The sequence below is a fragment of the Eptesicus fuscus genome, chromosome 12, assembly GCF_027574615.1.
Source record: "Eptesicus fuscus isolate TK198812 chromosome 12, DD_ASM_mEF_20220401, whole genome shotgun sequence".
NCBI lineage: Eukaryota > Metazoa > Chordata > Mammalia > Chiroptera > Vespertilionidae > Eptesicus > Eptesicus fuscus.
The window spans coordinates 93,383,356-93,401,207 of NC_072484.1; the positions used below are offsets into that span (position 1 = coordinate 93,383,356).

Here is a 17,852-nt window from a genome sequence, read left to right on the forward strand (position 1 = left end):
ATTGACACCTTGATTGAAACCTTGAGCCAAAATCACCCTGCTGAGTCATTCCGATTCCTGACTCCCAGCAGCTGAGATGTTTGTTGTTTAAACCACCAAGTTCTGAGGTAGTTTGATACGCAGCTCTAGGTACCTAATGGACTCACTGAGAAGATGACATTTGCGAAGAGACTTGTGGATAAGCTGGTGGAAGAGCATGCCAAGCAGGCAAAGGCCCTCGTTAAATACTAGCATGTCTGAGGCTTGCCCTGGCTGGGTGGCTCTGTTGGTTGGACCAACTATTCTTATAGTGACAAGTATTCTAATTGTGTTCTTTCTGTCCCAAAAGACATGAGAGAGATTTTTTAAAGTTTATGGAGCTCTAAGTAGTAGCTCTCTTACTCTGTAATGAACACCCCACCTTCCCCCTCCATCTGCTACTTTATCTTTCTACTATATTGATCTTAACCCCTCAAAAAGCTATGTTTGAGAGAAAGCTGGAAAGCCCAGAATAGCAAAAATAATGCTTTCCCAAATGTAACCTTTTAATATTTTTTAATGGGAAACAAATAGGAAATCAAGAGTAAAAACAAGAGGCTTGCAAATAAACTGATGTCTCCATGTATAAAACAAACTTACAAAACTTAAACCATTCTTTAATTTTTATGAAATCCCTTTAAAATGCCAAAAAATGTCTCTTCAAAAATATGTTTTGAAGTTTGAAAATACAATCAGCTGAGCTTTTCCCACCCAATTTCTGAAGTGCTGGAGAACGAACAGCTCAGAATTTTAAAAGGTGCAGACAACAATCTCTTCTGATGCCCAGAGCCTAAATGAACAGCAAAAAGATGGACTGCCTCTAACAGATGTCAGGGCCTCCATCTCCTTCATCTTCCTTGGAGGAGAGGGTCTACCATGACCAACATTTCACTGTCAGCTGCCTCCCTCACACCATCCTGCTTTCCTTCAAAGATTCAAAACAAAGAGAATAACGTGCTGAGGGGGGAAATGGCAGGGAGGTACGCCACACTGTAAACTGGTTTTCAGAATATAAAGGACATGGCATTTCTATGCATGTCTTAGTTTTGTAAGCATTAAAAAAAATGACTTTTTATAAAGAGGAAACTGGCAATAAATTTTCTTGACTTGAAATAAAAATTCCCTACACAGTCATCCTTGTTTTGATAACTTATTTTATTATTCACTTTCATTAAAGTGAGGCAAAATATTATTTCCATATTTTGTTATTTCCCCCATTTGTATTTATTCTTTATTTAGCAAACTGTTTTCCACTTTCTTTTTCCTCTATGTGGAAAATTTACTGTCTGAGTTATAGGAAAGGTAAAACCTATCTGTAATGTGAAATAATTTAAAAGTGAAATCTAAATATGAGAAGTTCAGGGGAAAAACTGCTTAAAAAAGTACTGCTTTATTTTTATGCAAAAGGAATAACCTGGTGCCAGGACCTAAGTTAATATAAGGAACGGGAAGAAACCACACAAAGAACCAATTCTAAAATGATTTCATTTTTAATTTCTTAAAAAGCATGTTCACAGCACACTCCACGAATGCTATACAGCAACGGTTTGCTGCTCTTAGTCAAACAGAGTATGTCAGAAAACAAAACAAATTTTAAGTGGTTAATGGTTTTTAAAAAATAGGTCTTTGAAATTTCTGTAAAACCAATAATCAGTCATTGAAATCTGTTTTATAGTAGTAAACACTTAAGAAATGTAATAAGTATTGACCCCAAATCACACTTCTCTTAAAAGGTATACAACAGAAACAAAAATAAGTATTTTTTCGAGAAAGAACATATTTGGCATTTTAAAATGATGTTAAAGGAGAAACTTTCAAGTGTAAGTAATGCTTAGATCTTTACTTTCAGTGACCAGATTGGGTCTCTAGTGGTTCCAATCTGAAATCAGCAACAGGAGGAATGATTACATTGTAGTTACTGAACTTCAGTCTAACAAAGCCAGTACAGTGCTTGCTTTATTTAAGAAGTGGCATTTGGCCAGTCTAAAGATTATTAAAAGTGAGGTCAGATAGTTCAAATCAGTAGGTTAATTTGGTACCCAACTTGTTTGAAACTTAGTGTTCATCATTTGACTTGCTGTATTTCTCTCAAAATGCATAAGAACAGAGTTTGAGTGATATGGAAACTGAACTTTGTATCACTGACTTCATTACAATGTGTCAAACAGGGTTAAATGTTAGCATCCCACCTTTCCAGGTAGCTTATATTTTCCATATAAATGCAGAGCAGCTGCACCATGCGTCACGCTCTGTCCCTTTCACCCAAATGTAGAAATGCTGTAAGTTAATTTTTAAGAATTTGGGTGGTTAAGTTCTTATATATGTGTCTTTCAGAAACCTACAATCCTTTTCTTGGATATGAACATGGAAAACAACTCAGTTCATATTCACGATATACCAATAAAAAGTATTTTGCTTATGTCTATTTCCATCAGCCATTTTGAAACCAGATTTCCATTTAAAACACCTATAAAAGAAGATATTTTCCTTTAGAATCATGGTCACAATCTGGAAAAATAATTGAGAAGGGCTAATTTCAGGCCAATAAAATATTCGAGGAAAGATGAGACTCAAAGCAGGGATGTATCAGAGCAAGTAGGTGGCAATAAAAGCCTCCCTTGTAAACATCTGGCCTTTCCTCCCATATCTGAAAACGTTACCCACATTTTAAAAAATTCTCATCAAAACATTTTACACCATGAATCCTGTAAAATCCGGTCGATTTCAACTAAATAACCTGTAGCTGTTAAAGAATTATATTATCCTGTTCATAAGATGAGAGGTAGTGACACTTTATTCTCTCAATGCCGAGCTAGAAATTCCACACATCTGGCGTTAGGGCTGCCAGGGGGAATGCACAGAAGCACCATTGTACACTCCTCGTGTTGGAATCTCAAGTTGCCCGTCACTTCATTAGGCATTGGCAGCTGGCAGTCGCCGCTGGGTCACCACTGAGAGCGGCGGGTATTGGTGCTATTCATCGTGTGGGACTGGAGGACCTTCGTCGTCTTTCAAAAATGAAGCAGCTTTCCTTCCATTCTTCTGAACGTGATCTTCATTCATTTTCTCCAAAGCTTCTATCTACAAAATTAATATAATTTAAAATTTAATCCATTTGTCATAACCCTGTTTCACTGAAACCACACTTCAGATTGAGCCAGTGTTTACACAGTTAAAATGTCACTCCTGCCCGACCTGTGTGGCTCAGTGGTTGAGTGTGAACCCATGAACCAGGAGGTCATGATTCGATTCCTGGTCAGGGCACATGCCCAGGTTGGGGGCTCGGTCCCCAGTGTCGGGTGTGCAGGAGGCACCTGATTGATGATTCTCATCATTGATGTTTCTATCTCTCTCTTCTCCCTTCCTCTCTGAAATCAATAAAAATATATTTTAAAAAAACAACAAAACAAGGTCACTCCTAACAATGCTGGCCTTCAATCAGAATTACAGTGTGTCACATATATGATAGCATGACATACATATATGTTTTTACTTGATTATATTACCAGGATCAAAATTTAGTTACCAAGTCAGCAACTGGAACCACGCTATGTCTTACTGTGTGCTCCATAATGCGTGCAGGGGCAGGAAAGGATTTTCCAGCAACCACAGTAACACCTGCTCAGCAACTGTACTGAGCTAGATGCTAGACTTGCCATCTTTCTAGTACTTCTCTGACCTTAGACTCCATAATAATCATTCACTGAATAATTAGCTGGTATTTCACTTTTTAGTTTTTGTTCATTCTAAGAGACCTTCTCTGAGGGAGGCTTTTGGGTTTTTTTTTTAATGGTTCTATAGATCCATGTTGTAATGACTGGGTATTTCTAAGGATGGCCACTGCTAACTTTCTATATTCAGTTAAAAGCAGGGACCATATATTACTAATTTTTGTATCACACAGAGTGTTTACCACTTAACTTCATAAAATAGGGGAAATACAGTGTATGGGAAATGTGTTATTTTCCATCTCAAACTGTGAACTCCTGGAAGAATGTTTTTGCTATGTTTATCTTAGGGTTTAAGCCTGGAAAGGACTAAAACTCTCCAGAAAAGACAAATCTCAAATTCATTTTGGTTTTGAGGGGAGGTAGGATAAAATTCACTCTGGGTTTCAGTATCTGCTACATTCAGTCTCCATTACCAGCAGAGAGAACAGCAGCTCAGCTTACCTCAGCCAAGAAATCAGCCTCATTGTCTGCTGAGATGTTTAGACCTGACACAGCATTGAAGAGCTCTCGTTCATTAAGGGCTTCCTTCACTCCGCCTTTCTGGAAAAACTAGTAGAGAAATATAAGGAAGGCAGTAATTAGCAGTAATTCGTAATTCTCTGAAGAACAGGGAAGGCATGCTTGCAGGCACCTGTGAGCTCCCCCACTTCAGGCTGGCTGTGCTCAGGCTCTCCTTGTTCTCAGTCATGACACACCCACCGTCTGCTGAGTGAAGTTTGTGACAGTCTATCGCTGGGTTAAGTTTGCACCTTCTAAAGCTGTAAACATGGCTGCTTTATTAAACTGTTTGCAGACTCAAAACCTTCACTAAATCCCATGAATTAAAATGGCCAAAAGGCACATAAGTTACTCCCAGTATGAAGTTATTCTATCATTCAGAAAGATCATTAGCATCTGGGTCTGTTGCTAACAATTAATTTCCTGTAGAAACAGCAAACAAATGTGACCCAACTCTGTGAGCACCAAGGTGTCCCTTCCCTGACGTCTCCGCTGCCTCACAGACACGGGCCTCGGGCGTCCTGCAGACCAGCGCCTCGCAGTGGCATGCACGCTGCCGGGAGGCCTGCAGGCTGCCAGGCGCAGCCTCTCCATGCTCTGCTGTACTAAGTGTCTACTGGACTGCTCAAATATTTGGAGCCAAAATAAAAACTTACTCTATTGCAAATTTAATTCAATGGCCCAAATGTAAGGCATGCAATCAAATTCTTGCTGAAAATAAAATCTGACAAATTGATCTTTATATCTTTATCTTGAAGGCAGCCAGTAACGAAACCTTTCCTTCAATTTCTAAGAATGTCTTGCTTATACTGGGAATGAGAAAACTACACGAATCTCTTACGTCCCATTACAAAAACCATATTACTTTTTTAAAAAATATATTTTTATTGATTTCAGAGAAGAAGGGAGAGGGAGAGAGAGAGAGACATCAATGATGAGAGATTGATTGGCTGCCTCGTGCACGCCTCTACTGGGGATTGAGCCCGCAACCCGGGTATGTGCCCTTGACCGGAATCGAACTCAGGACCCTTCAGTCCACAGGCTGACCCTCTATCCACCGAGCCAAAGCAGCTAGGGCAAAAACTGTATTAGTTTACATGCCTACCTGTGAGACATTCCTACAGTCACGGAACAAGAACTCCAGGCCGTGAGGATGGGTCGGTTCTACAGACTGACTGACATCGATCAACCAAACCTATTTAAATACAGAGCACACAGTGACTGACCTTCACTAAGTTACATCAAGTAATTAATGTGAACATTAACAGAATATGCTCCTCACCTTCCCAGCATGCCACAGCATGTTGTATTCACTGAGGTCGGCATGCACGAGCGTGCATTCGTTATACAACTGCTGCATCAGCTGTGAGGAGGCAAGGCAGACGTTTAGGAAAAGAAATCATTCTAATTCACCGCCACAACTAAAATGTCTGTGCTCACCTGCCGTAACCAGGAAGGTCAAGACAAGGTTAAAGACCAAGACAAGCTTTCCTTTTAAGGCAGGTGTGACAGTGAGACAACAGGGGATGCGTGACATTCCACCTCCTTGTCCACCTGACGACAATGAGGCCAGGGGGCTACGGGCCACACCTGGATCCCACAGGAATAAGAGAGCAGCCACGGGCGTGGTCACCACTCAGGAGACGGAGGCTTGCCCTTCCCAAAAGGGCCAAGGGCTCACTGAGACCGCTAGGGGATGTACACAACTCCCAGGCTAAAAAGTACTTCCTGCCGGATACAGGAGGAGACATTTCCTTACGAATCCTGTGGCATTATGTTCAGATTGATGGTGAGCCCTAGCCTTACCATAGCAATCAGTGTTAATGCTTTGTTTCCCAGCCTTAACAGAATTCAAATAGAAGAGAGTACATCAATACTTCATCTCTTCCCCAGCCACCCCACCACCAAAAAAGAAATTTCATTTTCCTTTGGATGTTGTCCTCTTGGAGGCAGAGAAAGTTGGATTATATCCCTAGCTGGATCTTAAAAAATTACTTTTGTATTCACATCAACTGCTGAATGACACTAGAGCGCCATGCGAGACTGTAAAAAGCTTATGTTTCTCTACTATTCAGTTAAAACAATACAGAAAAATCACAATATTCGGAGCATTTTCTTATGCTAGAAGGACCCCAGACTGAATTCAGCTGCTGTCCCGAAGCAGGAAGAGCTTCCTTAAGTTCCTGACACGTCCTTGCAACCCTACCACCTGCTGAGTGGAGACCACTCCCTCCATCTTTAGTTTTCAGCTGCACTTCCTATGAGTCCAAATCTACTGCCTGCAAATTTCCCAACAAGAAAGGTAATTTCTTCGCACTTAGAGCAGTATCATTCAAGAAGACATGAAAACAAATTAGGCACTAGATCCAACTTACTTACTGAAGTTTTAACAGCTTCATGCCTCTAGGTCACTGATGCTAACAACTAGCCTTCACTTGCTTCATAAGTCTAGTTTCTAAACTGACTCAACGCACACACAGTGGTATAAACACACTTCGATGTGAACATTCCTTCCCAAACTTCAGCTTGGCCTTATTATATCCCCCACAAAACAGGACTATTTTTGGGAACGTTTTTAAGGTTAGAAGAAACATTTTTAAAAGCTGGTGTGATGCTTTGGAAGGCACACGTACATGAAGAGTTTGATAGTAGGCTTCTGTCATTTCTTCATTACTGAGCTTTACTTCTTTCAATTTAGGGGCTGGAACTTGATCATGGCCAATGAAAGACATGACTAAAATGTGTTTCTTGAGCAGCACAACTGCTGGGCAAGGAATTCCAGCTTTCTGCATTCTGTACAGAAAGAAATGATTACCAATGTCAAGATCAGGAGAGAATCTTGATCAGATGTTTTACTTGAACATCTGACAAGGGCCTGCACTGAGCTGGGGTAACGCACACGAAAGGCAGACTGTGAGGAGATGGTTCCAGGGCCCTGGCTGAGGTGGGACAGGAGCTGTGGGCGCCACAGCGTCCAGGAAGGCTGGGAAGCCAGGCGAAGGGAATCAGCCTGATGGGCAGGTGGGGACATGCTGGTCTCAGGATGGAAGCAGCTTGTGAAGTGCAGGGAGGCGTGCAGAGCACAGTCCACGGGGGGAATGGATGTAAACCAGCACAGCTGGAAGCTGAACAGGAGGAAGGAAGGGGCTCAGGGTGACAGACACAGGTAGGCTCCACATCACAAAAGGACTTTGAACTTGACACCAAAGACTACAGGGCAGCAGCCCAATTTTAAGAAAGGCAGCGGTGAGAGCTCAGCAGTACAGGAGACTGGAGGCCAGCAATGCCTCTCGGGACATGATTCTATACTCAGAAGTGCTGCTGAGTTGAAGAACTTTGCAACTAACAAAAAGGCAACTACTCAAGCTGACTTCCAGCTCCTAGCACACGGGTCTCTTTACCTGGTGAGGTTGTGCATTTCCTTTTCTGCCCACATTCGGATGATCTTACGTGGATTTAGTTTACTGAAGCGATCTTTAAACCTGAAATCGTCTTTAATATATTTGTCACGGTTTTTAAACTCATTAAGGGTTGTTTTAAATACCTTGATGGCACATTCTGTAGGTATAAATTTACTATATTCCTTTTCATCTTCCATGCTAAGTGGAAGGAAAAAAATGAAGTCAGTGTAAGTTGCCAGCTCACCAGTAAACCAATTTCAAAATAAGATTGTGTGGCACGGGGGTGGGTCTACCTTCTCTGACCATGACTGGGGCACAGACTCTCTCTCCGTATCCCATACTACCAGTCTCACATCCTGGGTATTCTATTACCTAGTTATCTTTATTGACCATAACAATTCTTGCTGTAATGTTCTCCTCTTGGCTGTACCGTAAGTTCTTTGAGAGTAGAACACATGTCACATTTATTCTCTAAAAAATCTAGCACAAGTTACTATTCAACTAATTGCTGATTACACGGCCAACCTGTGAGTAATAGAAACCAGGACAGCTTTGTGGTGGGCGGAACCCTAGGGTGGCTCCCAATTTCCCAGCCCCACCCAGGGACTGCACTTGGACTAATCCCCTCCTGGAGTGCGGGTGGCTTACATTACACGGCAGAGGATTACACTGCACTAAGACTCAGTGTTAGCTGACTCAGGAGAAGATGTGGCCTACTTACCATGTGGAAGGGCTACACAACCAGGAGCTGCAGGGCCTCTAGAGCTGAGGGCAGCCTCGCCTGACAGCCAACAAGCAGAGACCCAGTCCTGCAGCTGCAAGGAGCTGCCTGTGCCAGGGGAACAGGACCCACCTGCAGAGGAGCCAGCCCAGCCAGGCCAGGCCTCCTGAGCTTCTGATCAACTCAGACTAGGAGCTAATACATGGGTTGTTTTTAAGCTGCTAAGCCTGTGGTGATTTGTTATGTAGCACAGAAAACTAATCTAAACGTTTAAAAGCATTCAACTCTCACTTGGAGAGAACCAAATACTCTAGTTTTACTAACTACAAGCACAACAAAACCTCGATATAATGGACTAAAAGTCCGTTACATAATGAAGGAGGTTTTCCAAATGAGTGCACAGTCTGTGCCCCAGCAATTTCAGTTAGGAATTGAGCCTAAGGATATATTGGCCAAAGCACACCATGTTAGATATTCAAGGATTTTACTCTATGTTCACACGTTCTTTAAACAGGCTCCACTTCCAAAAACCTTTCTCTTCCTCATGCAGTTCTTCACTCCTCTAAGCCCTTGTAACAGAGGGAAGTGGGGAAGATCCAAACAGCGTAAGATCTCTAACAGACGTTTCTTGAACAATGTAAGCATTACTTAAAGCTAGTATTTCTTAAAGTAAGGATCCGCATTACAGGGGAGGAAGGCATCAGTGACTGACAAAGCACGTCCCCTCTGATCTCGTACCCAAAGGGCCCACAATGGAAAACTGGGGTTTTGAGACAAACCCAGGTACACATTGTGTTCTGCTACTGATAGCTGCCTGTATGATACAATAAAGTAGAAAGTATATTCGTGAAAAAGATTAAAGGAGTTTACACAAAATTAATGGTTATCTCTGGATGCTGGGATTAAGATGGATTGTTTTCCTTTCCACATTCTCACATTGTCTAGATATGCTACAGTAACACTTTTTAAATTAACCTGCTTTCCATGCCACAGGAACGTTGATTCTGTGTAAATCCACTCACTGGGGAGAAGGAGCTAAGCTTTGTTGCCATGATGGTGCTGTATTTTGCTCACTCACCTCCCTCCATAGGCATGAAAGACAACAGATTCCTTCCCTGTGCTGATGCAGCCAGTGATGGTCTCCAACATTCCCGAGTTGACCATTTTATACATAAGTAAGCGTGTCTTAGGATCAACTGCTTTTTCCTACAAGAGATACGGCACAAAGGATGAAAATGTTCACCATATAACATTACCTGAGCCGTTGCTAATAACAAACATTTAAAATATATACCTTTTTTTAAAACTTAGAACAGGCTCTTAAGATTAGCAATCAAGGTACAATTCATCCCTTTAACTTTAATTCTAATGTCTTTGAAAATGAATATCTCAAAGAACATCAGAAGTCAGACATTAGCCTAGTCAAAATCATATTTTATCTCCAAAGTTTAAACAATTCCCTCAGTGTACTTACCATTAGTTTATTTTTCTAAAGGTTTAAAAATTACTTTATTCTCAAGATTAGACACTGTCTTCGTCAATGTAAAACATTAGACTTATAAATTATTACAAATGTCATCATTTCTTTAAAGTCTTTGAACATTAATATGCAATATAAACTATACAGTTCAAATTATGACCACTAAAATGTTAGTTTTAAATAAGTGATTAATAACCATTACATTAAATCTGAAAAGTCTAATAAGCAAAGCTACTAGATTTATTTACATCTTTGATTTGAAAAACCAATTTTGTGGGGAAAAAATAGCAAACAGAAAAAAAATTAAGATTACTTACTGCAGTAGAGTGTTCTTTTTTCTCGTGGAGGCGGGCACTTCGCCGTTCTTCTGAGTAGGCATGTTGTTTTAAAGCATTGAAAACATGGTTTGATAGTTTTAGATCCATTCCAATTCCATCTCCTACTTGAAACCCAGGTGCAAACTGCCAAAAAGAAGCATTAACATCTGAATACTTTAAACAGGTCACCTACTCAGTAGACAGGCTGTGAAAGCAGAATGTATTGGTATTTGAGAGAAAATACAAGGACTCACTAATAAACCCAACAGAATGGAGAGTGGGCTGTTTCAGGAACTGCAACAAGAAAGAGGTTTATTCTATTCTGTGCACCAAAGATATCCACTCACATCTGAAATCACTGCAGCGTTTCTTTTACCTTGCTTTTACATCAGCAAAGGACACAGTATATTTTAAAGACTACACCAAATCTAACCAAAGAAATATAATTTCATAATTAGTTATTTCTGAGGAGTGGGTAATACAGCAAACTATGCCCACTTCATGACAATTATGTTTGAGAGCTGCAGTGTTCCATATAGCAGCCACTAGCCACATGTGGGTATGTCAAGTTAAGATAAAATAATAAATTCAGTTCCTCAATTACAATACCCAAATCTCAGTTCTCTCATATGCTAATATTAGATAGCATAGATATAAAACATTTCTACTGTCACAAGTTCTACTGGACAGGGTTGTTCTAGAGTCAGATCTGGACTGTTTCTGGAATTTAATAATATGTTTATATAACAAGTATTTGTGTCCTCAAGTCTAAATGTTTTATATTCACCAAATTTTTATGAAAGAGGAAAAATGCTATTTTTCCCCCTTTTTTAAAAATTTTACATTTTATTTCTGACTTTTCAGGGGTAGTTCAGGCATAAGATAAAATTTGTAAAAACTAGTGAAGGGGATAGTAGACAGTATTTTTCTCTCTTCTTGTTATTCCCCAATCACCACTATTATCGGTTTTTGGGTAGGGGTGCTATTTTATGAAAAATAATGTGCTGAAAATAAATGTTACTTTCCTCAGACAACTTCTTAATTTTAGAATTAATATAAATCAAACTATTTTTCTTAATATTATAGAATTTTATTCTGTGGTACATTATATCCTCATCAGTGGCTGAGGGTTTTCATGATATTGCCATATTATAAGTTAAAACATCTTTAGAAAGGATGAAGAGTATTTTTAGAAAGTTAAGATATTGTATTTAGAATCCCATGTTTTTAACTTATTCTAGTAAAATTCTCAGAGATAATACTTTCTATAACTTACATGTTCCATTCTGGCTGTATTCTTTCTCCCACATACTACTTCATCATGTTTGGTGGTGATGTCTTTTCCTTTTCCAATAAAACCCTTTTTGGGAGTAGGAACTGGTTTTGCTAAAGACAAGTATATAAAAATAGCAAAAACTAAATTGCTGAATTCAATATTGTCTGAAAAGCTATCTGAATCTAATAGTAAATTACCAAGTGCTTTTCAAAGATAAAGTATAAGGATTCATGGGAAAATTTAGCATTCCTATGGTCCCATCAAATAAAAGCACTGATACCTGGTCTATAGGGATCATCTCGAGTATCCTGCCAGTCAACCTCATCTTCAGAGCTATCACTGTCTTCATAGGGATGCACTTTTCGATAATTTTCAAAGGAAATGGAAACTTAAAAGGAAAAAATAGTTGAAAATGTATTTAAGAGCACTTTACAAGCATTTTCTACCATCCAATGCAGTTGTCACAATGAGGTCATAGTACCTTTGCTATCGCCATTGAATTTTTTTTCTTCACGCCTAAGCTGTGCATCATATTCTCTGTCAAATTCCATCTGTAGCATCTGAGCCAGCATTAGGTCGCTGGAAGTATCAGTGTTTTCTCCAGTAAGAAATGGTCCTTCAGCAACACTATTCAAAATAAGGCAATATAAACTAACATACTGTGCTTCTGTAAACACATGCTACCAATTATGAGAGTAGGATGTGCTTTTTCACTGTTAAAAACTGGACTAAAGAAACAATAGGAAAAACTTTACCAAGGCACCTCTCCTGCCCAGGCACCCTCTGATTAGTGGCGGGAACCTGTGAGAGCACCAACTAGGATAGAGAAAGCTAAGGATCTATATAAAATCCACACCAAGACCCAGAATTCATTTGTTCTGGTCAAAGGAGAGATAGCATCTATAAAAAAAATAAACTACAGGCATTGGATTAAAATATTATTTGATCATTTGTAGACCATCTGGTTCAACTGTTGCAATAACTAAACCAGAGAAATGGAGGGATTTGCCCAAAATAACACTGAGGACCGAAACTCAAACATCAGTGGACTCCCAGGATGGCGCTCTTTCTACTGCATCGCTTTTGTAAATGTATTTCTTAATCCTTTGTGATGACAAGCACTAATCAAATCCTAAAACCTTGTTATAATCTGCAAGACAAAATTGATTCTTTCTGAATTTTACTTACGCAACTTTAGGAAAAGCAGCAGCTTCTTCTTCTAATTGCAACTCTTTAGCCAACTGCTCACTCATGACATCAGCCAAAGAACAGGATGTTGTCTTTTGAGGAGTAGCCCATGGACACTATTAAAAAAAAAAAAAGGACAATTCAAATCATAATGAAATTAAAATACCTCCCAAACTTGGAAATAAGGTTATCTTCTGTGAATTAAACTAGTTGAATCAACTCAAAGTGAAAGTATCTCCCAGATCAAATTGGTGGTGTGTCCTTTTTAGTTGAAGGGAAAAGGCTATCCCAGCATCACCGGACCAGCCCATGAGTTCATGGAACGCCCCTTGGTCCACATCCACGCTGACTCACAAGCAGCCTTCTGCTGATAACGGCGTCCCCTGTAGAATCTCTTACAGGGACAGTCTATACCAACTGCACAATTCAAGAAACAGTCTTGAAACAACACTACAGCCAAGCCATATTCTGTGAGACAGGTGGCTAGCCAGTCAGCCTTCCTCAATGACCTCACTATCTCAGCCCTCTGGAAATACAAAACGTAGGTAAACTTCACAATTCTTCATTTCTGAGGGACAAGCTTTACTTAGCAGCAGCGAGCGATTACATTTGAAAGCCCAGGGATTAGGACCACCATTATTGAAGACAATGTCTAAATCTATCTTGAACTCGCCCAGCTCCCCTCCCAAGATTCTCCCCCAGATATCAACGCCATCACCAAGCTCCAGTAAGCAACTCCAACCAATCTTTCTGCTTCCAGCCCTGCTTGTTGCCAGGCAGCAACAACAGTGGTTTTCCCCTCTAAAATGCAGATTTGATCGCTCCTTTCCTTACTTAAAGCTCTTTCATTGTTTCAATGTTTCCCACTGCCTTCAGAGTAAAGTCCAAACTCATTCCTTAACTAGTAGTACTGAGTGTCTGATTTAGAAGCAGCACGTGATGTTTTAGCCAGACAGACTGTGAATCAAATTCAGCCAGTGAAAGATCTCCAGCCGGCCTAAGGGCCTGGCGGGACTCTGAGGACAACTGGGCCACTGACCCTTGTTCAGGTTCCACAGCACTGAGGTTCAGAAATCCACTTGGTTCAGGCTGTCAGGGTGGAGCACTTAAGGGTGATAAATGACAACTATGCCTGAGTGAATCAGAACCCAGTTTTATCTCGTCTCCTCCTGAGAGGAGAGACGCCCAGCTCTCAGCACAGCTGCACTAGCCCACGGCAGAACGGACCGGAGAAAACAGGCAGCTTCCTCAGGGCTGGTGTGACTCTGCTGGAGGGGGCTCTGAGGTCTGGAATCTTGACGGCTCTAATCTGGAGAATATAGCTCCTCTTTTGGCCACATGACTCTGCTGATTCCTCTTAAACCCTCCAGTGTAGAAGACTTAATGCTGCCTAGAAATGTTTGGTCTGATCAGTTTCAAAGTCCAGGTTCCAAGAGGTAAATGACTGTATTCTCTAACTCAGAATTGTCAATCACATTTGCAATGACTATTAGTAAAGTAAGACAATAATTCACTATATTTTAGTCACTTGACTAAATATATATATATAACTCATCTAGATGAAAGTCACGATTGAGCAGTTGCAATAGCATCCCTATTTTACAGATTTAGGAACAGAGACACAGAAAGTTTTGTAGATGGAAGTGCTGCGATTAGGACTTAAGAGACTGCACTCACAGTATTTTGCTACACTGCTTCCCTAATCATCTTGTCTCGGGACGTGAGAAGCAAACTGCTGCACTGCCTGCAGTCTAAATACAAATTCCTCGGCAATCCATGTCCTTCAGAGCTTGGCCTAACTTAACTTTCCAGTCCCATTACCCTATGCTCAAGCAACACTTAATCATGTGCCCTTCCACCTTCACATGCTCTTCTCTGGTGCCTTTTCCTCCCATCTCCCCCAATTAAACGACCCTCCTCCTTCAGGCTGTCTCAGTTTCCATCCTCTGGTTCCCATTCCACTGTGTACTGTGTGAGCAGCACCAACCACAACCCAGCAGGAGCCTTGAGGCGGGTGTTCCATTTCCAGAGCCCAGCACAGAGTGTCAGCCGTAAGAGGCACTCCAGCCCTTCCTGAGTAAGTGCCCACAGGAAACCCTGGAGATGCTCCATCCAACGGTCAGGTCGCTCCTGGGCTGTGGAGGCCTGGTGCTTTCCTACACCCCAAGTATTCCAGTCCTTTTCCATCTGGAAGGTGGGCCATTTCTGATGTATCAGTTAATTCCAGAAACTTGTGAAATTAGCTGACAATTCCTTAGAAGAGGCATAAATGACAGGCAGTACTGTGTAATTTTGAGGCAGAGATTTAACTACTTCTAACTTAGACGGAATCAGAAAGGGAGAGCTCAGTGGGCACCAGACACGTGCCCACTCCCACTGCTCCTGCTCTCAGAGCCTCGGGCTCCAGAGGTGTCCTTCCCATACCTCTCCTGACCGGCTCAGCTGGGCCGCCTTCCTCGGGGAAGGGCAAATAAGTAGACTTCCGAAAGGCTGCCAACCCCATACTTTGATCAAATCCATAAAAATGTCTAAGCTGACAGTCCACCACGCAGGCACACGGGGTTTACCACCCCACGGGGGCTTAGGAAATTTGCCAGGGCTCCTCCTAGGAATGGGTACCATGGACTGTGTGTAGGGGAATCCTCTTGTCAATATCTTGCAGCTCTCCAGTAAATAAGACACTTTTTTATTTAGAGAAACTTTATTAAGTGTTAGAATAATAATAAATCTAAGACGTCCTCCTAATCGTCTCTATCTTTGCTATCCAACATCATTTCCCACTATTACCTTCATCTATATAAACTCCCCACTGCATCAAGACAGGAAACCCACACAGTCCTTTCCAGTCAGTTATTCTGCCTTCAATGACACCAGGCCCGTAACCAGTCCCTGATTCATTCTTTGCTGTTTGCTGAAGAACCCGAGACCCACCAGGCTCTCCTCCCCTTGGAAATGGCCACCACTCGGCTCTGCTCAGTAGTGGGGTCGTCACTGCTGCCACCCTCTCCCACCTGCCTGATAGGGAAATCGCCCTTTCCCGCCCATCTCCTGAAGACGATCCCCACGCCCTCGCTGGTGCGGCTCAGTGGATAGAGCATTGGCCTGTGGACTGAAGGGTCCTGGGTTCAATTCAGGTCATATGCCCGGATTGCCGGCTGGATCCCCCGTAGGGGGAGTACAGAAGGCAGCCAATCAATGATTCTCTCTCACCATTGATGTTTCTAGCTCTCTCCTTTCCTCTCTGAAATCAATAAAAATATATTTTTTAAAAAAAGATGATCCCTAGCTGACCTCCCATTTCCTTTGTTTAAAGCTCTACTGCAGACAGATACAGGGAAAGAATCAAGCACAATAAAAAGGAGCAAACATGAAGTGGGCACACAACAAAAATCCAGTCCTCAACTTCAAGCAAACGGAGAGACCCTAACCCACAGGAAGATCTCTCCTCCCCACACAGCTATAGACCCTGTAGGCAGAATAGTGAAGTGGGCAATGTTACTTCTCCAGACAGAGTCGCTGGGTCTGTATAACCACACTAACCTGTGTTTTTTAAGTTAATTTTCCTTTTTAGTAGCTAGTTATTCCCTCTTTTTCTGTTAAGACCTGGCCTGAACATCCAATAAGATTAACAAGTAACCCTTTTACACGAAAAAAAAAAAGTTCTGTGTTGGCATATAAAGAACAATTATGAAGCTAAAAAAGTTGGATTCCTTCCTAACTTTAATTTGAGGAACACAACATCCCAACTGAAGCATTCTTATTTCCAAGCAAGCTCTCAATAAAGTGGCAAAGGAGTCTTTTCTAGTGAAAGCATCATGAAAAGCAGCAGCCTGAAGCCCAGGAGCCAAATGTGGAATAAGCCACTGTAGGAAAAAGCTGAAATAAACGTTACAGCCCAGGACGATCAGAGTTCGTAACCTGTTTGTACACTTCGGCGTCGGCCTGGGCGGAGAGGGTGCCCTGCTTTCTCCTTCCTCCTTCGGCGCAAGAAACCGCCCGGGAGGGTGCCGCGGGCTGTCACCTTTGCGTCGGCGTCCTGGGTGTGATCGGGCTGACTCACGGGCCGTGAAAAACAAGTCCGAGCGGGCTGTCCGCGAACGTCACGGCGTCTAGGCGGGTCCCGCCCACAAATGGGGCGCAAGGTGCACCCGGAGAAAGATCTCGAGTCTGGCGGCCGGGCCCGTCCCCCCCTCCCACCCCCGCTCCGCAGCCCTCTCTGGCCTCCCCAGGACCGGCCCAGCGGACCAAGGCAGGTGCGACTGCCCGAGCGCCGCTCACCTTGTTGGGTCCCCAGGCCGCTGCCGGCCCGGGTTCCGGCGATGACACTCCGACCAGATCCATGCGGGGACGAAGCCTGCCGCGCGCACAGGAGCGATGGCGGGGCCGGGAGGCAGCCTCCGCGCAGACCGGAGGCGGGGCCGGGGCGACGGGGGGGCCGGGGCGACGGGGGGGCCTGGACCGGGGCCGGCGCCGAAGTTGTGGTGACAGATGGCGGCGGCCGCCGCCGCGTCCGGAACTAGACCTCTTCGCTTCCGCCCTCTCCGCGGGGACCGTCGCGTCCGATTGGCCAGCGCCCCGGGCTCCGCCTTAAGTCGCTCTGCCCGCCCCCGGAGGGCTGCACTTCCGGCCGCCGCTCGGGGCTTGGGGCCGCGGGAGGGTCGTCGGCGGGGCGGGGCCTCTGTGCCCCCAGCCGCCTGCCGCTTCCTCCCTGCGGCTGGGCCGGACATCCGCCGGAACTAGTTACGCAATTGGGCCGCGTGGACTATAAATGCACGAGCGAACGCAGCTCGCTGGGTCCGTCCGTTACCTCCCCGCTTCGGTCTGGATGGGATGGAGTGGGAGACGGAGTGGCCGGTGCAGCCAGCGGAGGCCGCCTGAGGAAGACCATCAGGTTTTGTTGTTAATTCAGGTTGTCATTTGGAGGCGGGGACGGAACACGGAAAGGTGTAAAATGTTAGAAAACATTAAACACAAATGGGACTGCCTAATGACAGTTTTGTTCGGTAGTTTGTAGAGAAGTTCTCATAAAGTGACCGGGTAAGAACAGTTAAGCATTACATTTCACTTCTATATCCATGCACTGTGCCAAGTTCGGTGTCAACTCGCCAGGCGGGAAATTGTGCCGTTTATCTCGGTGTTACCAACGATGAAACAGGCAAAGGGCGGTGAAGTCACGTGCTCCGGTCCTACAGCAAATAAGGCCGGGGACCGCTGTCTTCCCT

The 17,852-nt window shown here is 43.0% G+C and overlaps 1 protein-coding gene across 3 annotated transcripts; it reads right to left on the reverse strand.

Annotated features, from left to right (window-relative positions):
- Positions 1–1,486: 1,486 nt before the first annotated feature.
- Positions 1,487–17,167, reverse strand: RIOK3 (RIO kinase 3). Of its 3 annotated transcripts, XM_008148341.3 has the most exons (13): positions 16,909–17,159; positions 12,631–12,746; positions 11,924–12,069; positions 11,723–11,830; positions 11,443–11,552; positions 10,167–10,310; positions 9,448–9,575; positions 7,649–7,846; positions 6,881–7,040; positions 5,530–5,610; positions 5,353–5,442; positions 4,191–4,298; positions 1,487–3,099 (listed from the first exon to the last, which is right to left on the reverse strand). In XM_008148341.3, the coding sequence occupies exons 1-13, from the start codon at positions 16,969–16,971 to the stop codon at positions 2,992–2,994; spliced, it is 1,560 nt and encodes a 519-aa protein (XP_008146563.1). In that variant the 5' UTR covers positions 16,972–17,159; the 3' UTR covers positions 1,487–2,991. The 3 variants fall into 3 exon arrangements, with proteins under 3 accessions (XP_008146563.1, XP_028011568.1, XP_028011570.1); XM_028155767.2 differs by lacking the exon at positions 4,191–4,298 and having other exon boundaries at positions 16,909–17,167; XM_028155769.2 differs by lacking the exon at positions 7,649–7,846.
- Positions 17,168–17,852: the final 685 nt, after the last annotated feature.